Here is a 26,007-nt window from a genome sequence, read left to right as displayed (position 1 = left end):
TTATTTTCTGTACTTTTAGTTGAAATAAATAGGCATTATTTGCAATCACATTTTCAAGTGGTAAAATCTCTTATCCAATGGAATGGCTGTAGAATAGATATTCCTTCCTACTGCTTTGTCAAATGAAAATCAAATCAAGAATGGGAAAATGCAGTTGAGGAGGTCTAGGGAGCTAAAGTCTAGGCATGATAACTGTGGTTAACAATACTGTGTTGAATTATGAAAATTTGCTGAGAGAGTAGAGTTGTGTTCTTTCAGCATGCACACAAATAGTAACTATGTCAGGAGGTTGTATGTGAATTAGCTTGACTTCATGATCATTTCATTGTGTATGTGTATCACATCATCATGATATATACCTTAAATATTAACATTTTTTATTTAAAAATATAATTTTAAAAGTTCAGGAAAAGAGAATGATAAAGTAAAGGGTACACAACATAAATAATTACTGGAGCTATGTAAAATGTCTATGGGTAAACAAGAGTTACTTGCACTGTTTCTGCAACTTTTTTGTTATTTTGAAATTATATCAAAATTAAAAGTTACCCCAAGATGCAAAAAATAAGTAGTAGGGAGGTGATGCACAAAGGTACCTTGAAATACTCAGAGAAATCTTTTGTTTCATGGTGGAACTCTAGAGTCGAATATGCAAGTGGATGCTTAATTTACAAATAAAAGCTTTGTCCAGGACATTAAAAAGGGCTAGTTTATAGTCAAGTGTGTGATATGCCTACAGTTATTTCAGTGCTTTTTTAAAAAACCCAACCACATTACGTTAAAAAATCCTTTGGCCTAAACTGTATAATTCCCTTAAGAAGGTCATGCATTTCTGGAATCTCCGAGCCAATTTACAGAGTACGTGTGACCTATAATTTCACTGTAATATCGAAGGAAAGAATGGATGAGGGGCTCATTAAAAGACTACTCAGGGCAGCAGTGTTTAAGAGCTCTTTGTTTAAAAAGTCAGATGACTCTGCCAGGAAGGAATTATCTTTCAGCTTCTTCCATGGCATTTCTGGCATCTTTGGTCAAAGGAGAGGGCATGAACAAGCAGGCAAATAACTGATGGGGGATTGTTTCGTTGGGGTTGTTGTCTCTGATGTATAAGAAGTTCTTTTTAAAAAACAATTCAAAAATTATATCTTTAAAAAAAAATTAGCTCTGGTTTTTGGAATTAATATATATTTTATATTTAAGAACTTCTTTTCTTAAAAGCAAGACACATGTAACTAATTCAAGTTTGATAGTCTTAGGATTGAAGCCCTTCACGGGGGCAGAAGGTTCAGACGTAAAGGAGCCCAGATGGGTGGACAGGAAGTTGAAAGGTGGGTGAGAGGCTGGGGATGGAAGGGACCTTGGGCCTTGTCCCCAGGCGGAGGGAGCCAGGTGGTCCTCCAGCTTCAGTTGATTTAGTTAATGGTTTGGAAGATTCAATGGCAGCATCTTTCATGGATTAGAAAGAGTACAATCAAGGTAGGTGGACCAGCTGGGTCATCAGTTGCTGTAATCCCAGTGGAAGCTGAACCTGAGGCAGTGATGGAGGGAGGGAAAGGTAAATTTGAGGCCTGTTTTAGAGGAAAAAGGAGGGAATTAGAGGAATCACTGGAGGTGAAGGATAACAGAAGGGCAGGAGTTTGGAATAATAGATTCCAAACTTTTGTGGCTGAGATCTATAGGAGAAAATTCATATTTATATAAAATAGAACAAAAATAGAAACAGCCCTTACCTGAAATGAAGTGCACTCTGTTTTCTATTCTGATTTGTTTATTGAAAAAATCCGTTGCTGGTCTGGACTCACTAAGTTGGTTTCATAACCCACCAGTGGTGTTTGAAAATACAAGTGTGCAGTGAGCTCCAGTGTCTAGCCTGGGTGACTGGGTGCTTTTAACAGCCCGCCTTTGGGACCTACTGCAGTAGACTGGCTGGCCGTGTCAAGTGTGAAGGGGGAAGCAGTTAAAACCCGCCAGTCCTTCCAGCAAAATATCCAGGAGTTATCTATGGCCTGTGTTAGGGTTCCTTTTAGAAGATCCTTTAACTGAAAGGCTTCCAGCTTTAAAAAAGAAAGGAAAATAATAAGGAAAGAAGGAAAATAAAAATGGAGGAAGGGAGAAGAGGAGAAAGGAAGAGAGAAAAAGGATTGAAAACCATGTGGTTAGACTATTGAGGCAAACTTCTGAGTGGACCCTGACATAGGACTTTACTCCAGGCCATCCCTGTGTTGCTGTTGAGTTGTATTCTAAAAGCAGAGCTAGGAGGAGTTCTGCATGAAATGGCAAAGCATAGAAGAACCTCTCTCTCCTGTTAAACGTGACTGTTTGTTGTTGTTTAATCACTAAGTCGTGTCCGACTCATTTGAACCTCGTGGAGTGTAGCTTGCAGTCTCCTCTGTCCATGGGATTCTCCAGGCAAGAATACTGGAGTGGGTTGCCATTTCCTTCTCCAGGGTATCTTCCCGACCCAGGGATCGAACCTGCGTATCCTGCATTGGCAGGTGGATTCTTTACCACTGAGCCACCAGGGAAAAATGCATAAAGCAACTATTCGAGGATCTTTTTTTTTTTTTTTTTTTTCTATTCGAGGATCTTGAAGAGTAAATGGTAGTGGACAAATTGGGAAGGAAGATTAGAATTTGAAGATAGTGCTGTGATAGTGCTTTTAACATTTTTCTTCTAGTATTTCCTGATCTGGACTCAGATCAGCTCTGAATCCAAAGTGGCCGTTGATGTTTTCAGAGAGAGTTCTAGAAGCAGCTTTCTACTTCTGGCTTGAAGTAGGATGAAAAGGGACTCTAGACACTAAAGACTGCAAAAGTCCCCCATGTTTCTTAGTCTTTTCTCTGTTATCTTGAACTCCTGCCCACAGATAATCCCATGGTGAGAACAGCTGTGATAATAATGAGAGACCAGCAGGAGCCTGCAGGCACCTACAACTTTGAGGCATAAACTTCTGCTTTTACTGAGAGGAGCTGTAGTCACAAGATTGTTGGGGTGAATTCCATTTGTGTTTTTCCCTGTTTTCCCACTGCTTGGCCCCAGATGTGGGCACAGTCACAAAAAGTATGTGGCAGAGCAAGATAAATAATGGCCCCACTCTCTGATTGAAAGACTAAGAAAGGGAGCCCCAGGGAACCTAAAAGTATCAGGGAGATAATGGAAAAAGAGGAAAGAGACCTACAAAATTTTTCATGAGCCCCTGGGCTCACCATAAACTACATGCATGAATCTGACCCTAAACAGCATCCCAAAGACTTTGAGAGCTGAACAACAAGATAGACCACTGCCTGCTGCCCAGTGGCTTCCAGACTCGCCATTGGGTGTTTGGCATGCAGGGCCAATCCAGATGGCACAACCCAGGCTTTGAAAACTGGACTGGCATTGGAACCACAGCTCAGAAACGTCAGGTCAAAACAAGTGGCTTAAAGGGAACAAGGTTAATTGCCTGCTTAAACAAAAATGTCAACCTTTTCTGGAATATTTAAACAAAATTCAGCCATCATTTTCAGGGTATCCAGGATATAAGCCAAAATTAGCTGACATACAATAAAGTAGAAAAATTCCAGCTTGTGTAGGAAAAGACAAATCCGTTGACCCCAGTGCCAAGAAGACATTGGTAGTGAATTTGTCAATTGCTTTAAAGAAGCTAATATAAAAAAAAGGAAGTAAGAGTGAATACTGTTGAAGTGAATAGAAAGAAAGTCTCAGAAAATAAATATAAAATTTAAAGAAGAATCATTTTCTAAATGGAAAATTTAGAAATTAAAAATTAATTAATATAAAAATCTCACTAGATGGACTAATTCCAATTAGATTGGAAATGATGGGGTTTAGTTCAGATGTACCATTAATTATATTAAATGTAACTGGCCTAATCACAGTGATTGAGAGACCAAGATTATCAGACTGGATACAGAAATAAGCCCCAACTAAATGCTCCCTATAAGAAACCCACCTTAATTATAATGCTTTAGTTAGTTTAGAAGCAAAAGGATACAGGAATAAGTATCATACAGACACTAACAAAGAAAAAAAGCTAAATTAACATTAGAGAAAGTAGACTCCAGAGTAAAGAAAATAGCAACAAATAAAGAAAGACATTATAAAAGAATTGATTCACCCAGAAGTGGAAAACCTGTATAGCTTCAAAATACATGAAGCAAAAGCTGAGAGAAATGAAATACAATATGGAAAAATCCTCAGTTGTAGTTGAAGACTTCAGTATTCCTCTTTTAGTAATCAACAGAACTGGTAGACTGGAAATCAGCAAAGCTATAGTGGAACTAAATAACACCACCAACCAACTGGTTCTAATAGACATTTTTAGAGCATTCTACCCAACTATAGTAGAATACATATTCTTCTGAAGTGCATAAAAACATTTACAAAGATCATTTCCAGGATCATAAAAATAACAAATTTACAAGACTTGAAAGCATCTATTTTCTGACCATAATGAAATCAAACTAAATCAGTTATAGAAGGATAACAGGAATATCTCCAAATGTTTGGAAATGAAACAACAAACTTTTAAATAATCACATGTAGAAGAGAAATTTTCAAGTAGAAATTAGAAAATAGCTTGAACTAAATGAAAACAAAAATATAAATTAAAATTTGTGGGATGCAATTGAAACAGTGCATGGAAGGAAATTTATAGAATTACATATTTCTATAAGAAGAAAAGAAAATAATCCATGATATAAACATTTTCGTTAAGAAACTAGAACATAAAAGGAAAAATAAACCCAAGTAAGTAGAAGGAAATAAATGATAAATATAAGGGTAAAAACTAATGAAATTGAAAACAGAAATAACAGGGCTGGACTATTGAAAAGCTGGACTTTCCAGATGGCACTATTGTAAGGACTCGCTTACTGATGCAGGAGATGTAAGAGACTCAAGTTCAGTCCCTGGGTTGGGAAGATCCCCTGGAGGAATGCATGGCAACCCACTTCAGTCTTCTTGCCTGGAGAATCTCTTGGACAGAGGAACCTGGCAGGCTATGGTACACAGGGTTGCAGAATCAGACACGACGGAAGTGACTTAGCACGCACACATGCTGGGGAAAGCTAATTCTTTGAAAAGCGATAAGAACAAATAAGCAATAATGACAAAGAAAAAGAAGACACTCATTGCCAACATCCATAATGATAGAGGGGCTATCATGACGGACTCCACAGACTTTAAATAACTAATAAGAGGATACTATGACCAACTGTAAGTAAATAAAATTGATACTTAGATGAAATGAGCCAATTCCTTAAAAATCACAGACTACCAAAATTCACCCAAGATGAAATAGATAACCTGACTAGCCTTATTACTGTAACAGTTATTGTCTGTGACTATTAAAGAAATTTGATTTGAGGTTAGCAGTCTTCTGAAAATGGATTGTCCAGGCTCAGATGGTTTCCTGCTAATTCTGCCAAACATTTGAAGACAAAATAAAACCAATTTTATATAATCTCTTCCAAAAACAGAAGAAGAGGAAATGCTTCCTGACTCATTTTATAAGACCAACATTACTATGCTGCAAAACTGGACAGAGACAGGATACTACAGACCACTGTTTCATGAACAAAGATGCTAAAATCCTCAGCAAAATATCAATGAATCAAATTCAGCAGTATATAAAAAGAATAATGCACCATGGCCAAGAGGGAATGCAAGGCTAGTTCAATATTTTAAATTCACTCTGTAACCCATCGCATTATCAGTCTGAAGAAAAGCCATTTGATAATATCAGCTGATACAGAAAAAGCATTTGACAAAATTCAGCATCGATTTATGATTAAAAACTCTCTTAACAAACTAGACACTGGGAGGCTCTTTGCCTTGATAGAGGGCATTGTACAAAAACCTATAGTTAACATCATAATTAATGATGAAAGACTACATTCTTTCTCTTTAATATTGAGAAAAGGTAGTTGTCCACTCCAACCACCACTATTGAATATTCATACTTAACCAATGCAATAAGGCAAGGAGGAATAAAGGGAAGTGGGCTGCAGGGGATATAGATTGAGAAGGAAGAAATAAAATTGCTCTAGGTCACAGACATCATTATTATCTATATAGAAAACCTCAGTCTGCAGAAACATAATCCTGCAAATCCCTAGAATTAATGTTTAACAAAGTTACAGAATACAAAGTCAAAACAAGAAAAATTATTTTTATTCTAATGCTGAACCTCCAATACTTTGGCCACCTGATGCGAAGAACTGACTCATTGGAAAAAACCTTGATGCTGGGCAAGATTGAAGGCAGGAGGAGAAGGGGACGACAGAGGATGAGATGGTTGGATGGCATCACTGACTCAACGGACATGAGTTTGAGTAAGCTCTGGGAGTTGGTGATAGACAGGGAGGCCTGGCATGCTGCAGTCCATGGGGTCGCAGAGAGTCAGACATGACTGAGCGCCTGAACTGAACTAATAATAAATAGAAATGCAGAAAGTTAAAAAATATATCCAATAGCTCCAAAAAATATGAAATACAAATTTAGCAAAAATCAATATACAGAATCTCTAGTTAAAAACTACAAATACCAATGAAAACAGAGAAGATCTACACGATGACATAATAGGATCGTGGGATGCAAGATTGAATATAGTAAAGATGTCGTTCTTCCAAAATTTATCTGTAGATTTAATGCATTTCCCATAATATTAGGTTGGTGCAAAAGTAATTGCAGGGTTTGCATTACTGAAGTTTGCTGTTTGATATTGGAATATATTCTGAATAAATGTGGTTATGTTATACATCACTTTAATGCACACTTCTCACTCTATGGTTTTTTACTAATGACTTATTACTTGCTGTTTATTTTATATTTATTTTAGACTATGGAAATGATGTTAGGCAAAAAGCAAATTCAAGCTATTTTCTTGCTGGAGTTCAAAATGGGTTGTAAAGCAGTGGAGACAACTTACATCAATAAAGCAGTCAAGACAACTTGCAGCATCGATAAAACATTGGGCTTACCAGGCAACTCAGTGGTAAAGAATCTGCCTGTCAATACAGGAGATGCAGGAGACTCGAGTTTGATCCCTGGGTCAGGAAGATCCCCTGGAGAAGGGAATGGCAACCCACTCCACGATTCTTGCCTGGAGAATCCCATGGACAGAGGAGCCTGGTGGGTACAGTCTGTGGGGTCACAAAGAGTCAGACACGACTGAGCAGCAGCAGCATCCTATCGAATAGTCAGAATATGGTGTGAGACCCATGGAATATCTGTGTGAAAAAAGAATATCCATCTAAACCACACAATTTCTAAAAAAAATTATCTCAAAATGGATCATATATCTAAATATTAAAAAAAATTTTTTTTAGAAAATAAACTAATCGTGACTTTGTTTGGGCAGAGGGCTCTCCACACTTTGTGTCTTAAGAGTCTTTCATCATGTGCTTCTGTTCAGTAGATAATTGATGTGTGACCTCAGTGACATCCTTGATATGACTAACACTTATTGAGCACTGACTCTGACGAAGACTCTGATCTAACTCAGTCCCCACAGCGCCTCTGCAGAATAGGTACTACAGTCTTACTATCTCACTTTTGAGATGAGGGAACAGAAGCACAGAAAGTTAATAAAAATGCCTCGAGAAAATTCCAAGAGCAGTGTAACAACAAATGGCCTGGTCTCTCTTTTCAGACCTGTGCTGTCATTACGCATCATCACCACTCTGTTCTGACACGCTGATACTCCTCATCCTTCTTCTAAATGGAAACCTGTAATTTTTGTGGCTCCTGTGACCCAGATCATCTACTTTTCCTGTCTTTTTTCCCCCTCCCGTGTGAGTTTTATTCACAGGCCCTCATCCAGGCTGGTGTTTTTCTGCTTTTCGAAGCGTAGTATGATTTTAACCCACTTAAATCTATTTAGCGCCATCTTGTGTCTGCATTGGGTTTTGCAGGAAGGAGCTCGTTGGTTTCAGGGTGGGCTCTGATGCGGGGAGATCTAACTTGAAAGCTTTTGCTTCTCACAATATTCTGACAAACTAGTGTGATCAGGAAATTGATTCCATTAGATGTGGACTTTCTGGTGGCTTTCTTCCTCCAACGTGGGCAGTTAATAGAACCTTGAAGGGAAACAGATCATGGAGAAAAAACTTACAGAAATTCTCACTTTGACTCACTTTCCGTAGCGATGCCCTGGCTTACTGGGCTTTCTGCAATACCAGAGGCCCTGAGAAGTCGGTGGGGAGACTTTACTCCATGGCTTTTCAGCCTTGGGAGGGGGAAGGGCCCCCCCAAGGGATGCACCTTCCAGAGACTATAAACAGTTTCCATCGTCTCCCCCGTGCCATTGCTTTGGAAGATGCTAAAGTCTGCGTTAGTTGCTCAGTCGTGTCTGACTCTTTGCAACCCTATGGACTGTACCCCAACAGGCTCCTCTGTCCATGGAATTCTCCAGGCAAGAATACAGGAGTGGATAGCCTATCCTTTTTCCAGGGGATCTTCCTGACCCAGGGATCAAACCCCGGTCTCCTGCATTGCAGGCAGATTCTTTACCATCTGAGCCACCAGGGAAGCCTAGCATCTGAATTTGCTTCTCCAACAGTGGAACTTGAGTGGGAAAAGGACAGTGATGCAAACTCCTCTTCCCTGGAGGTTTGCCAGTTTGTTTTGGAAGGGAGAGGAGGAAAGAAAAAGCAAAAGGAAAAAATGGGGCAGGATGTGCTGAATTCTCAGAACTCTTCCATGAAGTGGGAGCTTTATCTTACTGAAGGAGGGAGGGGTATGCTGAGAGGGGTAAAAAAATTCCAAAAACCAGGAAAAGCACTTAACACTTTGCATTATACAGTCTTATTTAGTTCCTTTTTATGTATCTGTTTGTTTTCCAGTTAGAGAAGTAATAGGTACTTGTAATGAAAAACAAGGAAGACAAAAAAGTAGAAGAAAATATATCCAAAGAACATCTATCATGTCATAATGCTTAATATATCATGGGGTTTCCTTTCCTTCAATGCTTGAAGATCTTAGTACTTTTTGAATTATATAATGTTTCTCATTTTCTACTTTTTAACTATTTTATCAGAAATAGCTCACAAGTTAGGACATAGGTTTGGTAAATTACTCTGTGGTGTTCTAGTGGATTTTATATATGTGGATGTGTGGATTTTAGTTGATGTTTTGATGTTATAGATGACACTTCAGTGCATATTTTTGCTTCATTCTCTTTCCTCCCTTAACTTAGGGTTATTTCCTTAGGATAGTTTGTTGAAATCACATTGGCTGAGGAAGAGCTTCGAGAGGACTTTCAGGCTCTGAGTAGAGACACAGAGGAGTCACCTGTCCTGGCTAGAGGTGGACTCAGCCGCTTGGTAGTGATGGAGCTTGGGAGCACTTTTCAGAGCCTCAGTTTTTCCTCTGTCAGGTGGGGGTAGTAATACCTCCTATACAGCCTGGCTCCCGTGTTAATAACACATATAAAGTCCCCTCAAATCTTGAGACATGGTAGACACTAAATGGTAACTATAGAAACTATTTTTAAAACAATTACAGCACTAGATAGATTACAGGACTTGTACCAGGAATGCAGGAAGTTAGTTATTTAACCTCTGCAGCAGTTGATACCTAACCATTTCTTTTAAAAATGTCTTTGATAATTTAAATAAAAATGCTACCTCATTATTGTTTTATTTTGCATTTTTATTATAGTAAGAATGAACAACTTTACTATTGTAAACCAGTTTGTCTTCTCTCTTGTGTTGTTCACTCACTAAGTCATGCCCAACTCTTTGCAATCCCATGGACTGCAACATGCCCCACTTCCCTGTCCCTCACCATGTCCCAAAGTTTTCTCAAACTCATGTCCATTGAGTCGGTGATGCCATCCAACCATCTCATCCTCTGTCACCTCCTTCTCCTTTTGCCCTCAATTTTTCCCAGCATCAGGGTCTTTTCCAATGAGTTGGCTCTTCACATCAGGTGGCCAAAGTATTGGAGCATCAGCTTCATCTTCCGTACATCCAATGAATTTTCAGGGTTGATTGCCTTTAGGATTGACTGGTTTGAATTTGGCTTTTTTATATTGGCATTTAGTATTTTCTTATCAACTTTTAAAATAAATAATTTAAACCTTTATCGTATTTTCTGTCATGTGTCCATTTATTTAGCATTACATTTTTATGTCAAAGTTTGATTTCCTTTGTGTATTACATACTTTTTCTCATCAAGATGAGAATGTGGTTGTGACTGTGATCTCTTCATTATAAATTTTGTAAATGAATTTTTATTGGTCTGTGATATTTCTTGCAAATAATAACAATTTTATGTATTAATTTCTAACCATCCTACCTTTTATTATTATTCATGTCTTGTTAAATTTGCCTGAAACTCTCTAGCATGGTATTAAATAATCACAGGATTAATGGGCATCATTTTAAAATTACTTTTTATTTTAACAGGAATATCTCTAATATTTCACCACCAAATAGAATATGAATCTGGTATTTCCAAAAATATACTGTTTATTGTGTCAAGGATATATTCAATTAGTTGCTTAAAATTTTGAGTTTTTACATATATAAGAACGTACTTTTTCTCAGAATGATTATGGGATTTTGTTATCTATTTATTGGATAAAATAATAATAAATTTTCTGACATAACACATATATTTGTATGTTTGGAATTAGTGGATACTCACATTTTATGTTTTATTTACTGTTTTCAGTCAACACCATTTCATCTGAACTGTTTCCTACAACCTGCATATAAAGCTGTATGTGTGTAAAGCATAAAAGAAAGAATATAGGAAAAATATATCAACATGTTAAGAATAATTATAAATTATGAGATTATGAATTATTTTCATTTCACACCTCTTACTTTAAGTTTTCTAAAATGAGATATTTTACTATTACCAGGAAAAAAGGGTTGCCAAAAGTGTCAATGCCATACCAATTAATTATGACTGAAATGAGATTTAGCAGGTCAGATGTAATTCAGTGAAGCCTATTTATTTAGAGTATATAACCTTTGTTTATTGATTTTCTAGACACCAAATTATTTTGAAACTAAGAGAACTGAAAAAATTGAGTTAGTATTTGTTTAAAAAGTGTAATAATATATTTTTTATGGATAATGACAATATTTGGTGACTGTATTGTCCTTAACTAAGAATTTATTTGGTAATGACAATTTTTTTCATAATATCTGACATTTTAAAACCCAAAAATCTTTAGAAAGGATTACAAATAATACTTAAATACATATTTATCTCCTATCTAAGGATTCAAATAAACTTAGGATGGTTCCATAGCATCTGGGACCAGCCTGACCACAGGCTGGGGCACTGGACAGGTTGCTTTGAGAACCTCCTTCTGTAACTGGAGGCCACGACCCAGACACCATCTCATCCATATCTGTGTCCCATCTGGGACTTCACCCAGATATAGAAACAGAAAACATGCATTTATACATCAAGGCACAGAGAAGCAACAGTCACTGGATTTGGTGCCTTAATTGCATCTTCCAGATACCAGGAATAGCCTTTGTTTCTTCTTGAGAGGTCCACACTTTCTGCAATGAGATTTTGCTAATTTCAGAGCTCAGGAATCAAATCAGAAGATCAAATCTTCAGATTTGATCATTAACATACAGTGTACTTAAAGTGTGAGAATCTCACTTGACATTATGATCATTGGAGATGTTATTTACATATAAAACCATAACATCTCCTTGCTTCTTTTTCTCTTCTCTTTAGCTTTGGGCCAGATTATGTTGTACGTGGATGGGATGAATGGAGTAATAAACCACAATGAAACCATTCAGTGGCTGTACACTCTCATTGGGTCCAAGGTAAGAGATTATGGTTGAACATTTTATTTGGTTTGTATGTCATACACCTCTCTTTTTGTTATGCTCTCTGGGATGGTTTTGCAAAAAGAAGTCCTATTTAGCTCTGTTCCAGCCCTGTCAGAGTACAATCAAGGACTATGATTTTATAGATTAAAAAAATACCCAAACTGCACAGAACTTATTAATTTTTAATGCATTTTAGTTATTTTCTTTTAAGCTCTTTTTTGTTTTTTTTTAATTTTTGGCTGCCCGTGCAGCGTATGGGGTCTTAGTTCCCCAAGCAGGGATGAAACCTGTGTACCTGGCAGTGGAAGTGTCTTAACCACTGATACTAGCAGGGAAGCCCCTTCTTTTAATTTTTAATCAAATACTTTTGGCACCTTTGGTTTTTAACATTTAATTAAAACATTAGGCAATGGGTAGAGCATTAATCTTGCCAGTGGTAAAGCCAACGAGTGCGTGCTCAGTCGTGTCCGACTCTTTGACCCCATAGACTGTAGCCTGCCAGGCTCCTCTGTTTATGGAATTTTCCAGGCATGAAGACTGGAGTGGGTTGCCATTCATCTTACCTAATGTATTTCATGTTTAATACGGTCAGTTACTTAAGTATGTGTATGTTGCATATATGTACATGCATATTCCTGTATGTATAGATGAAAGAATTTGAGTCTGCCTTTCAACTCTGCCATCAATTATAAAAGCGACCAGCATTTACTCACAATTCACCCAGGCACCATAATAAGTGCTTTTCCGGTATTATTGCCTTTAATCTACATGAGGCTACTGTAAGGTAAATAATGTCCCGACTTTGTAGTTGAGGAACTCGTGCTTGATTCTGAGGGTCTCTCTAGTTTCCCCCACGGATCTTGGGGATCCGTGTCTGTCTGGTAGTGCCTTGTCTGTGAGTCCTCAGTCCCTGGGGCCACGGCCCCGAGGAGGAAGATCCGCCTTGACACTTGAAGATCTGCCATGACACTCGAAGACCCACCATGACACTCAAAGATCCGCCATGACACTCGAGGGGTGTTGGAAGCTGAGGGAGCCTCTAGCATCACGCTCTCTAGATTCTCAGGTGGGGCCATGAAGGATCTGGCTGGAAGGCAGAGTTGGAGGAAGTCAGAAGGGATCCCGTCTTGAGCAGAAGCCAGGGAATCCAGGCTGGAGTGTGGTCAGCCTGTGGGGTGAGGCAGCATGGTGGACATCACGGTGATGAGAGTAGGCAGCAGGGTCAAGTGGGGAGAGTGTTGGGGGCCTGGGTGGGGAATTTCAACCTGATTTAGACATGTTGCAGAGTCAGCACAGCTTCCTGGGGGTCCCTGCAGAACCCGTGGTCATCCCAGGCTTCCCCATCCCTATGTTCCCTGCCACCCTCACAGTGGCGAGCCTGCCAAGGCTGGTGGGCACCAGCCCTGGGCTCTCGGGCAGAGTCACAGTCCTTGGTATGTGATACCCACTGGGTCCCAGGTCTTTGGTTGACCCTCACATCTTCTGCTCAATTTTCCTTTTCCCAGTATTATTGTTAATAGAGTCTCTTCTCCCATATTATAATAGAAACAGTTATGGTTTTTCTTAGAAGACCGAAAATCTTTTCTTCTCCTCTTTTTTTCTTCCTCGTCCTTCTCCTCTTCTTCTTTTTAAACATTTGGCTCTGTTTTCTTTGGGAAATGGATATGCCTTTATTTACAAAGTGCTTTAGGTGACCTTGCAAGCTGAGTGGCATGATTGGCCTACTGGGTTGATTTTGCAGGCTGAGGGAAGATATGTATCTCATATCCTGCTTCAGTGTTTTCTGATTTTTCCTCCCTTCTGCTCAGTCTCCTTAACCTTCATGTTCATTGGGAAACTTCTCCCTCCCCTGGGCTCTCTGCAGGGTCTCGAGGACCCCAAAAGCTAGGGAGATGGGAGATTTTGCAATGAAAGCTGACTTTATTATGGTCATAATAAAATGCCGACAACCAACCCTATTTAGAAACAGGAATAAAACCTAGCAGCTACCCTTGTTACTGGAAAATTGACCACCTTTTAGCTCATGACCAGGAAGGAGTAGAGGAAGGGTAAGATCCTGGTGGAGGGAGTGGGAGGGGAAAAAATGATGGGAAAGGCATGGAGAAGAGGAGAGAGGGAGAAACGGATGAGGGGAGAGACCAGGACCAGGAAGAAAAACAGGAGAGGAGAAAAAGGAAATGGGCCTAATGAAGTGGCTCCATCTGCTCAGTAGATGGGAGGAAGACTCACAGCCTTCAGTGTTGCAGTAGTACCCTGTCGATTTTTCTTTGGCATCATTTTGCAAGGAAAATAAACACTGGGAAAGGAATATATGGGACATCTTTATTGACTTCTAAGTAACATGGGGAAATCATGAAATTCAAAGCCCTCAGGAATGAGATGTAGGACTTATGTTTCCCCTCTTCTTTCCCTGTGCAGCACACACGGTGTTTGGGATCCTGGGCATCTCTCTGAGGCAAGGCATTTCCCTCCCCCGCCCAGGCACTCGGGGCATCAACATTAATGGTCACTGCTGGATCCTTCTTCCATCTTTCATTTTCCCTACAATGGTCTCCAGCTGCTGTGTTCAACACCAGACCAGGCATTATGCGGAAGAGAAAATAGAGCCAAGGCTCAGCCTAAGCCTTGGGGCTGTTGGTGTTGTTAGGGGACTGTGGGGCTGCTCGGAGCCTGTGTCCACTCTGTAATGAAAGAGGAAGGTCTCAGCTGACCCTGCGGGGAGTGCTCAGTTTCAGGCTACTGGCTGAAAGTCAATAGGGGCAGCAGCCACCAAGTGCAGTTCTAATGAGATCACTTCTTTACAAAACCAAAATGGTGACCTTAACACTCCCCCCCACCCCCATGACTGGGGAACGAGATCTCTGCCAGGAAGAACAGGTGAACCAACATGAAACCCCAAGTTTTAAGAAGGAAGCCTCAGCCTCTCCTTTAATATACTGCTTGGGCGATATGGCCACAGAGGTTTTCCTGATTAAAATTAAATTAAGAAATAAGGAAAGCCAGGGGTCCCAGGTTTTTCTTTTGACTAAGATTTCTCAGAACCTGAAGGACAGGAACCCTGAGGTTCTGTTGTTTGTGCCTTAAACAGGCACAGAGTTGATGATGGAATCTGGGGTTAGAGAACCCTTGCCATTCTGTTCTCATAATTCTTCATTTTCCTTCCATGAAAGGCAACAAGTTGTGTCTGCCAGCAGGCCATTATGCAATATTTACAGGTATTCGAGTCTCATAACCAGAGGAAGAAATGATCCATTTGCAGCCAAATAATTACATTTTAAAAGAAAGAAAAGGTGTTTTTCAATAATATGTTTCATTCTGTTTACAAAAATCCATCTTTAAACTTCCCAGTCAGAGGTAAGAAGCAGATGCTGTCCTCATGACTTTTCACACAATATGGATTTTTTTCCCTCTTCAATATATCTGGAAGTCTCATTAACTGGGGTAAGGTGATTCGGCTTGTACAATATAACCTTTCGTTATTATCATAAAGAGAGTCTGTTTTTCTTTATCTGTATGGATCGCCTTCTGGCCATGGGGGAGGCCCCAGTAGCCCTTAACCTTCTTGTAGGTTTCATGACCTCCTGATATTGTCATGAAACCTGCCCTTTCTCTGTTGCTCTCGCTGCATTTTTCTCTCGGCCCCATTGCAGCTCATTCTTCCAGCTGTGCCCCAAATTGCTGGTCATAGATCTCCAGACTTATTTTGTGCTGTGTGGGGTTGGCCCTGCGCCCTGACTCCCATGTGGCACAGCTGCTAAACCTGAGTCAAGGGGAGCTCTGGCCACAAGCCCCTTTCACACACACACACACACACACACACACACACACACACACACACACACACACACACACACACACACACACACACACACACACACACACACACACACACACACACACACACACACACACACACACACACACACACACACACACACACACACACACACACACACACACACACACACACACACTCTCTCTCTCTCTCTCTCTCTCTCTTATACACCTTAGAGAGCCATGCTCCCCACTCCCACAACAAATACACACACGCACACTGGGGATGTGGCTCAAAGTTTCTTGTTAGGACAGTAAGATGATGAGAAGTAACATTGGGTGTGTAGGATGGAGGTGGTAGGGGAAGAAATTGACAGGGATAGGGAGCTTGGGGCCTAGCATGCTATCAAAGCCCTGAGATAGTGAGACCTGGCTAAGAATTGCAGCAGAAATTGATGAAAATCTGGAGACATTTTGCAGAATAGCTTCCTTGGACTTGATTTCTGCATGTAGAAAAACAGCTTGAAGAATGAAAGCGAGGGTCATAGTTTTGAACCTGGGCAGCTATGACTAGGGCATTGCCTCCAGCAGAGGCAGTGGTGGTGGTGGTGCTTAGTCGCTCAGTCGTGTCCTACTCTTTGTGACCCCATGGACTGTAGCTTGCCAGGCTTCTCTGTCAATGGGATTTTCCTGGTAGGAATACTGGAGTGGATTGCCATTTTCTCCTCCAGGGGATCTTCCTGATCCAGGGATCGAACCTCAGTCTCCCACATTGCAGGTGAATTCTTAACCTTTGAGCCACAGGGAATTCCCCTAGCAAGAAGAGAAAATTTGGCAGTTGGGCTTCAATAGCTGGAAAGCTTTGGCATACTGGGTAAGATGAAGGCAGTGTCCCCCAGGAGAGCTAAACAGGTGTATCCATGGTGCCAGGAAGTGCTGGCTGGTTGTGAAGTAGAGGAGGTTTCGTCAACCTTTTGGTCATGGTCATTGGCAGTCACTGCCAGTGTGATCCACTCAGATGACCCACAGTGGGTGTGATCTGAAGTGCTTTTTCATTTTTAATTTTTTTTGTTAATTGTTTTGAGATAATTGTATGCTCACATATAATTGTTAGAAATAATACATAGAGATCCTGTGTAATCTTTACCCAGTTCTCTCCAAAGATAACATCCTCCAATACTGTACTATAGTATCACAAATCAGGCAGTTGAGATTTTGGTACAGTCAAGAGACAGAATGTATCCATAACTAACAGGAGCCCCAATATCACTTCCCTCCTATTCCCAACTCAACCTAAATCTCTGGCAACCATTAATCTGTTCTTCATTTCTATACTTTGGTGATTTCAACAAAGTTATATGAATGGTAGGGGCCACGGCATGTAACCTTTTGGAGTTAACTTTTTTCCCTCAGCATAATTATCTGGAGATTCATTGAAGTGGTTTTTGAGTAATGTAATATCAAATAGAATTCTAGCTTTGGAGAGATGGCAAAGTCTTGTTCAAGATGTTCTGACATTCACCAGCCACATTCCTGATACTTCAGCTGAGCAAGTGCCATTTCCCTCAAACGGCCATTACTGGACACTGGAACTGTGGGAAAGCCTTACTTGTGGGGACCCACCTCCACCTCTCTGTTGTTAACCAAATGCCTTGCACTGCTTTCTGGAATAACACACACTCACTTCCCCATGGAAATACTCTTAAAGTATTTAAAGACAGATATCATGCCATCCTGACTCATTGGAAAAGACCCTGATGCTGGGAAAGACTGAAGGCAGGAGGAGAAGGGGACAGAGGATGAAATGGCTGGATGGCATCACCAACTTGATGGACATGAGTTTGAGTAAACTCTGGGAGTTGGTGATAGACAAGGAGGCCTGGCCTGCTGCAGTCCATGGGGTTGCAAAGAGTCGGACATGACTGAGTGACTGAACTGAACTGATTATGCCATCCTGTCCAAGTTAAATTCGATGGTTTCCACAGACAGTCCTTGGGGATGTAGTTTGCAGTTCCTCATCATGTGAGTTAGCAGTTTCTCTGTCCATCCAGTACAAAGGATCTTGCTATGGTAAAATCCCAGAATACAGCGTCACCCTTCTACAGACCCCACCACTGCATTCAGCGGCAGCCCTGGGTGTTAGCTCCAATCAAACTAATAATTCACTAAACCTCCCAGGTTTTGTTTTGTTTTTTACTCATCCGCATTTGCCAGTTCCTTCCATTCTGCATCTCTGTGATTGTTTAACACCTAAATGCAGAGCTTTGATTTTTTTCCCATTGATTTCAGGCCAGAGTTCCAACCTCAAGGTCATATTCACTTAGGAAAGGAAAGCTTTAGGCTTTAAATGCTTTTTACTTCTAGCATTTCCATTTGATTCTTACAGTTTCCCTTCGCTGAAATTTGTCATCTGTTTGTGCGTGGTGTTTACCCTTTCCATTCGTCTTTAACATATTAATCATTGTGAATTTTATAGTTCTAATATTGCATCAAATCTATGGATGTCTTTGTTTCTTGTCAGCAGGGGTGGGGAATTGGGCCTTTTTTATACATCTTGTAATTTTTGATTGAAAGCTTGGTATGTATAGGACAGTATAGGCTAAGGTAGGTAGTGTTTATGCCTATAAATGGGCAGGTCTCTAATACTAAGCAATTAGAGTAGAGAGGTTTTCAGTTTTCTCTCAAGTGGAGCAGGGCTTGGATTTTGTTGTTGCTGTAATATCTTCCTTTACCACCTGTTTCCAAATTCTATTAAGTAATTGTGCTTTAGGTGAGAACTGGCTTGCTAGAGAGTTTTTCTCAATGTTCCCTTTTCACGTGAGCTTTAAACATTTTCTACACATCTAAGTCTCAGAGGGAGGTCAATCTCCATGCCCCTGCCCCTCGCCAAGTGGAACCTTCTGTGGCCTGGTGCTTCCAGGACTGGACTTTCTCTATTGCCTTTGTTTCCCACATTGGTCTTCAACAAGGCCAGTGTGCCTGGGTCTTGAGATGGGACTGTCTCAGTGGTCTTGTCCCTCCCTCAGTGGTAGGAGGACTCTAAAAGGTCTCTTCTGAGGATGGGCTCCTGCCCCTGTCCCAGCAGTACAGAGTCTTATTCTTTTCCATTCTCCTACACTACCTTTGCTTCAGGGGCAACAAGATTTGCTACCCTTCCCTGCTGCTTACGGCTTTTGTATCACAGAGGAGAAGACTCGGGATGTGGTTTCCTGCCTATCCAGGTGGTCTGTGGCTGCTCCCTTCCTCCTGTGGGGTGTTTGCTGTTGTTCTGGTTATCTGGGCTGTGCATCCCCCAACCTGTGCTGTGGGAGACTTTCGTAGGTCTCAATCCCTGCCTCAATCTTCCTCATGGTGCCATGGAAGTCCTTGGAGAGTAGTGTGAATGGATGCTAAGTTCCTTTGTGTCTGTAGTTCCCAGAGCTTCCACACTCTCATGACAGTCTACTCCTGACTGTTTGTTAAAACTGTGATATGAGTTTTACTTACTGCTCAGTATGGTGGCTCCCATCCTCCTTCTCCACTCTACCTTAGATGGGCCATTGCTGTGTCCTTCCTTTTCTTAGTGGAAGGAAACTGTCCCTTTTTAGATTTCATGCTACTTGGTTGCTGTGAAATCCTGGCTCTCTAATGGGTTCAATAAAAGTTGATTTTAATGATTATTTGGCCTTTTCTTACTGTTAGATTTGGAGCAACAGTCTTTGCCACTTTTTAAGTAGAAGTTAGAGCTTCAATTTTGTATATTTAAAAACACATTAAATAAAATTCCATGAGATCTACCCAGTTCAGTTCAGTTCAGTTCAGTTGCTCTGTTGTGTCTGACTCTTTGAGGCCCTATGAACTGCAGCACGCCAGGCCTCCCTGCGCATCACCAACTCCCGGAGTTTACTCAAACTATGTCTATTGAATCGGTGATGCCATCCAACCATCTCATCCTCTGTTGTCCCCCTCTCCTTCTGCCTTCAATCTTTCCCAGCGTCAGGGTCTTTTCAAATGAGTCAGTTCTTCGCATCAGGTGGCCAAAGTATTGGAGTTTCAGCTTCAGCATCAGTCCTTCCAATTAATATTCAGGACTGATTTGCTTTAGGATGGACTGGTTGGATCTCCTTGCTGTCCAAGGGATTCTCAAGGGTCTTCTCCAACACCACAGTTCAATGAATTCTATCAGATTTTTATGTTTAACCTTTCTAACTTATTTGAATTAATCTGTATTTTGTTAATAGAAGTTTGGATTAAAACTAATTTCCTGATGCAGTTAGAGATAACTGATTGAAGAAAAAACAGCTTAAGTTTATTGGTATAGTATGAAATCTTGATATTAAAAAATAGCCTTTTAAAACTTTTACTGATTTTTTATGATTGTAAGAGTAATATATTCTCTTTATACCAAACTTTAGAAATACAAAATTAAAGTAAAAATCACCAGAAGTGCTATTACATAAAGATTTTTAAACTTTGTACATTTCCTTGTAATTTTCCTACAATATTTTCCTGTATTATTGTAGTATTTAAAAAACCTAACATTTAATGCCTGTGTAATTAATATTAGGCATATGAATGTACTGTAATTCATTTGATATTTCTCAGACTGTAAACAGAGAAGGCAATGGCAACCCACTCCAGTACTCTTGCCTGGAAAATCCCATGGACGGAGGAGCCTGGTAGGCTGCAGTCTATGGGGTCACTAGGAATTGGACATGACTGAGTGACTTCACTTTCACTTTTCACTTTCATGCATTGGAGAAAAAAATGGCAACCCACTCCAGTATTCTTGCCTGGAGAATCCCAGGGATGGGGGAGCCTGGTGGGCTGCCGTCTGTGGGGTCGCACAGAGTCGGACACGACTGAAGCGACTTAGCAGCAGCAGCAGCAGATTGTAAAATCAAATTATTTCTGATTATATGCTATATTTAAAGAGCTTCTTTGTTTTTTGATGAAAGCATATTTAGTGAATGAGGTTGTGTTTGAATTTTTTCCGTGTTTAGCAGTATTTCATTAGGTAAGGTTTTTTTAAATCCCATGAGTTTTTTTTAATTTTTAAAAATGTATTTATTGATTTATTTTTGGCTGTGTTGGGTCTTTGTTGCTGTGCATGGGCTTTCTCTAGTCGTGGTGAGCAGGGGGTACTCTTCACTGTGGTGTGAGGGTTTTTCATTGCAGTGGCTTCTCGTTGCAGAGCACGGGGACCTCGGGCACGCAGGCTCAGGAGTTGTGGCACCCGGGCTTGGTGCTTCATGACATGTGGAATCTTCCCAGACCAGGGATCAAACCGGTGTCCCCTACATTGGCAGGCAGATTCTTAAACTCTTGACCACCATGGACGCCCCCAAGTTTTAATGCAGGTTCAATTTGGGGCTTCCCTGATAGCTCAGTTGGTAAAGAATCCACCTGCAATGTGGGAGACCCAGGTTCGATTCCTGGATCAGGAAGATCCGCTGGAGAAGGGAGAGGCTACCCACTCCAGTTTTCTTGGACTTTCCTGTGGTTCAGCTGGTAAAGAATCTGTCCGCAATGCGGGAGACCTGGGTTTGATCCCTGGGTTGGGAAGATCCCCTGGAGAAGGGAAAGGCTACCCACTCCAGTATTCTGGCCTAGAGAATTCCATGAACTGTATAGGCCGTGGAGTCACAAAGAGTCGGACATGACCGAGTGACTTTCACTTACTCCAGTAATATTTGTGTCAGAGAGATATTGTGGGTACAGAGAGCCACCCTTCCCTTTCTACTGGTTATTTGGCTCTGTATACCCGTAAATCCCTGAGGAAGAAATAGCAACCCACTCGTGTATTCTTACCTGGAGAATCTCATGGACAGAGGAGCTTGGAGGGCTACAGTCCATGGGGTCAGAAAGAGTCGGACATGATTGAGTGACTGAGCACATAGGCACACACCCAGAAAACTAATTCTCACTGATTTGATCTCTTGGATATCCCTATAATCTCAGTGGAAGGAAAAGAAAAAAAAAAGAAATTTTACTAGACATTTTGGGAAGAATTTACTAGTCATTGAAAACCAGAGGTTGGAGTCAGACCTTAAAGGAGCCAGCAGGCTGAGGGGACCCCAAGATCCAGCATGGGTCCCCAGCCACAGGGCTGGAACAGCATTTTCTTTCATTCTGCTCCGAGATGATTAGCTTCAGGGAGCTGATTTGTGGCAGGAACCACAACTCTCCAAAGGCTTATTGATAAACCAGAACTGCAGCTTACAAATTTACATAGTCAAGATCCCTTATGAATGTAAATGGGAGGAAACAGGAATGAGGTGGGACTCTGACCCTTCTGCCCTTTTGGGGCATGTGGCCAAGCACTTGCAGCTGTCTTCCAGCTTCTGGGAAATGGGTGGCTCTAATGTGGAAGAACATCTGGGATGATGTAAAAGCTTCACTGTAGCTGATATGCTGTTCCTCAGACAGAGATGTTCTAGGAGAGTTGGGTGGACAGGACGACTGAAAAAAGCATAAGCTTCCAGGAGACCCCTGGGAGCAGCCCTACCAGCTCAGGCCATCCTTTGCCAGCACTGCTGACCCCCATCCCTGCAGCCTCTCTCTACCTGCCAGTACTCATCTGCCAGCCCTTCTCCATGCACTCTAAGGAGATGCCAGCTGACCGCCACACTCTGGCTAACAGCACTTTCACCATTCCTGAGCTTGGCAGTTGTCCACTGTCATGTTTCCAGGGCTGGTTATTTACATAAGAAAGTTCTTTAACTTTGATTATTGCTCAGAGAAGGATATGTGTCACATTTCCCCATGGCTTATATTTTTGCACCAGAGGGAAAGCTGGGGTTCCTTATAGTATGGTAGAAATCAGATTAGCCTTGGTTTTCTTTGACTCCCTCTAGAAATTAGCTGTGTGACCAATCACAGAGCTTTCTGGACCAGGAGGTTTTGTATTTGAAGCTGGGGATAGCAGTCATGGGAAAAGTACCCACTCTGGTTGATTTCCCCCCTTCATTTTGCAGGTACTATCGAGGTGTTCCCTGAGGCGGTATTTTAGTGCAGGGTTTCGGTAGTGCTTATATAACAACAGTGGATTTATGTTACCTGTTATCAGCTAACTCTTCATAGTTACATTGAGGAATCTATCCCAAAGGAAATTTAGCAAAGTGGATGTTTTTTTGGTCTTGTTCACTTTTAGTCATTATTCTTTACAAAAACTTCCAGGTAAGCCCCAGTACTTTATCTCAATAGAAGAACATGTTCTTTTACAGCATTATTTACTACTTTGACGTTTATTTGAATTATTTTTGAATTTTTATTTTTGTTGTTTAGTTGCTAAATTGTGTCCACCTCTTTGCAACCCCATGGACTATAGCATGCCAGGCTCCTCTGTCCTCCACTATCTCCTGGAGCTTGCTCAAACTCATGTCCATTGAGTTGGTGATACCATCCAACCATCTCAACCTCTGCTGCTGCCTCCTCCTTTTGCCTTCCATCCTTCCCAGTATCAGGGTCTTTATTTTTGAATAGTCTTCTGTATTTGGCATTCTGCAAGATTTCCTGCGACTAAATAGTAAAAATTTGAGGGTTTCCCAGCCCCACAGTTGGCTACTTCATTAATCACCAAATTGGTTCCTTTTCTGCAAATTGCATTGGGTCATACATGGGTTGGCCATTAGGCCCTGTAGCCATATCACATGGGTTTGGTGCGGGTGACTTCCTGTCCTGGCAGGTGAGCCAACTTTGGGGTCTGCACCCCTCCCCCCCCAGACGCCTGAAAGCCTTGGCTCAGATTTTTAGCCTCAGGGAGTATATTTTGGCCTGTACTTTATTTCTGATAAGATCAACCTCATTCTTATGATGACAGCACAAAAGGGGAGAGATTTGGACCCCAAGATATCTGATAACCAGTTACAATGGCTTTGGGGCCCATTCTGAGCTTTTTGCTTAGGAATTTTGAGCTTGAGTATATGTCTTTGGAGTAAAGCATTTAAGAGAAATTTGATAAATATCTTAAGTCACTTGAATTTTGTTGTTGTTCTTGTTAAAATATTTAGTATATTCTTAGTTCTGGTTAGCTTGTAAACTGTGTGGCAAAGCTTTGCGAATCAAGTTACCCTCCAATTTCTAATTCAGTTTTAATAACCAGCATCCACTTCTATAACGTACTTATGCTGTTTTTTTAAGTGGAAATGAAACAGATAGAATGAAGCACGTCTTTCAAACCCCCTTTATAATTTAAATCCCGAGGTTTGGAAATTGTTTTCTTTCTATGGTTGCTGAATTTTTAGAAGAGTAGGAATTTGGAGACTTGGGGGAATACTTTGATTTCTACTTAATAAGCAACGTATTTGACCTGCTAGGTGAAGTTCTTGGTCTTCTCTAAGTACCATAAAACGTGAAGGGAGTTCCAGTTTGCTTTTGTATCTGTTTATTTCAGGCTGTGCTGGGTCTTTGTTGCTGTGCGGGCTTTTCTCTGGTTGTGACGAGCTGGGGCTCCTCTCCAGCTGTGGTGCACCCGCTTCTCGTTGCGGTGGCTTTGTTTGTTGCGGAGCGTGGGCTCTATGGCACTCAAGCTTCAGTAGCTGTGGATCCCAGCTCTAGAGTACAGGCTCAATAGTGTGGCTCATGGGCTTAGTTGCCCCCCAGGCATATGAGATCTTCCTGGATTAGGGATTGAACCTTTGTCTCCTGGATTCCCAGGCAGTTTCTTTACCACTGAGCCACCAGGGAAGCCCTCTAGTTTGCCTTTAAGAGCAGAATTATTGAGGAACTGCCTCTTACTCCTTTTCCATAACAACTGGTGGTTACATTTTATCTAAACCCTAGACAACCAGGTTCTGTACAGGCTGACTCCACGCCCTCCTTGTGGGTTGTTGACCTGGAAAGTTAAACAACAGCAACAACAAAGCCAGCAAGCCCTGTGCACACCATCGTCCTACTAGTCCCCGCCTCCCTGACGCGGAGGTGACACTGCAGTCCTGGGCTGTCCGTGGGGCCTCTCTGGTCTTCGGAAGCCTCACGCCCCCTGCTTTATGCTGTGTAGGATCAGAGAGGAACAGCTGCCGTGGAGAGTAAGGCTCACACTGATGAGAAGCACAGTTCACCGCTGGCTGTGTGTTCCTGTCCTCATGTGACGGGGTTGTCTCAGATTCCTGTTCTATACTGTGATTTAGCGGCATGTTTAAAGCAACATAAAACATAATTTATTATGATGGACAGCACTAAAATAGAGTACCAGTTTTTCCTAGAATGTAATTATAGTTGATCCTTGAATTATGCAGAGGTTAGAGACCCAGACCCTCCCAGGAGTTGAAAAATGGTGTATAAATTAAAGTCAACTCTCCGTATCTGCGGTTCTTCCATATCCGCAGTGCTGTACCCGTGGTTCCGCACCCATGGATTCAAGTAGCCGCGGATCATGTAGTACCATAATATTTACTTTTGAAAAAGAAAGAAAACTTCCTATGAGTGGACCTGCACAGTTCAAACCCATGTTATTCAAGGGTTGACTGTATATAAAAGTAGGTAATATGTAGCCCAAAGGCTGAATGTAGACCCTCCCCTCCATGTGGTTCCTCCAAACCCTAAATTAAATGGGCTTATTTGTATAAGCAGGAACCTGAAGGCTGTCACACCGCCCTTTGGGTCCCTGGGAGCCCAGAAGGCTGGCTAGATCAGATCTGAGCCTGTCCGACCACCTCTCCCCAGTGTAAGGGCCTGGCTCTGGGACGTAGCTCTCCGTCCTCAGTAGCCTGACTCTGACAGCCCCTGGCACAGGTAATGCTCTCAGCCATGTCACGTGGAGGTGTTCTGTGTCCTGTCTCCAAAGCAGGATGACTGTCTCCTTAAAGGCAAGGCTACAGCTTCCTGACCCCCCCCCTCCACCCCCCAGGGACCCTCAATGGGTGCTGGGCATCTGGAAGGCACTCAGGACGTTGAAAGAAGAATCAGAGCATCTTGGGATTGGGAAGGACCTTAGATAGCTCGGCCAGCTCATCCCCATCCAGGTTCTGAATTGCTTCTGCAATATCCTTAACAAGGGCCACTCAGACCCTCTGATGTGGGGAATCTACATCCCTCAGCGTCTGGTTGGTCTCAGAACCACTGCTTCTGAGACTGACTCCGTGTTGCCCTGGTTACTGTTTTGTGACCAGTTGCTTTATCTTCTCAAGTGGTTCATGCTCCATAAGAATGAGAATCAGTTCTTAGTGATTGCCCCCAGTGCTAGACAGATAGGCAGAATTTTGAGCCTGTAAGTTATTTGTGATGAAACCGCCCCTTAGAACATGAAGGAGCACCAGGCAGAGATGAAATGTCATTGGAGGGTCACTGCCACAGCCCTTTGAGAAGCCTCCAGTGTCTGAGCCTTGCAGTGGTGTGTGTGCTGGCATCCATGCCGCGTGTTCCCCACCCCTCATGCATGGTCCTTGCTCCCGCTGCCACGGTGGGCCTGCCTCTCCTGGTCCATCACTGGCCTCTCGTT

General features: G+C 41.6%; 1 protein-coding gene across 9 annotated transcripts in view; it reads left to right on the top strand.

Annotated features, from left to right (window-relative positions):
* FHOD3 (formin homology 2 domain containing 3) overlaps positions 1–26,007 on the top strand; it is a 502,620-nt gene that overhangs the window by 287,098 nt on the left and 189,515 nt on the right. For all 9 annotated transcript variants that reach the window (XM_043888946.1, XM_043888942.1, XM_043888941.1 and 6 more), the window contains exon 6: positions 11,713–11,807. In XM_043888946.1, coding sequence (XP_043744881.1) covers positions 11,713–11,807 — 95 coding nt within the window. The remainder of the gene's footprint in view (positions 1–11,712; positions 11,808–26,007) is intronic.

The sequence above is a fragment of the Cervus elaphus genome, chromosome 27, assembly GCF_910594005.1.
Source record: "Cervus elaphus chromosome 27, mCerEla1.1, whole genome shotgun sequence".
NCBI classification, from domain to species: domain Eukaryota; kingdom Metazoa; phylum Chordata; class Mammalia; order Artiodactyla; family Cervidae; genus Cervus; species Cervus elaphus.
The sequence above is the reverse complement of the archived record's forward strand: the minus strand, read 5'-3'. Positions and strand labels throughout refer to the sequence as shown.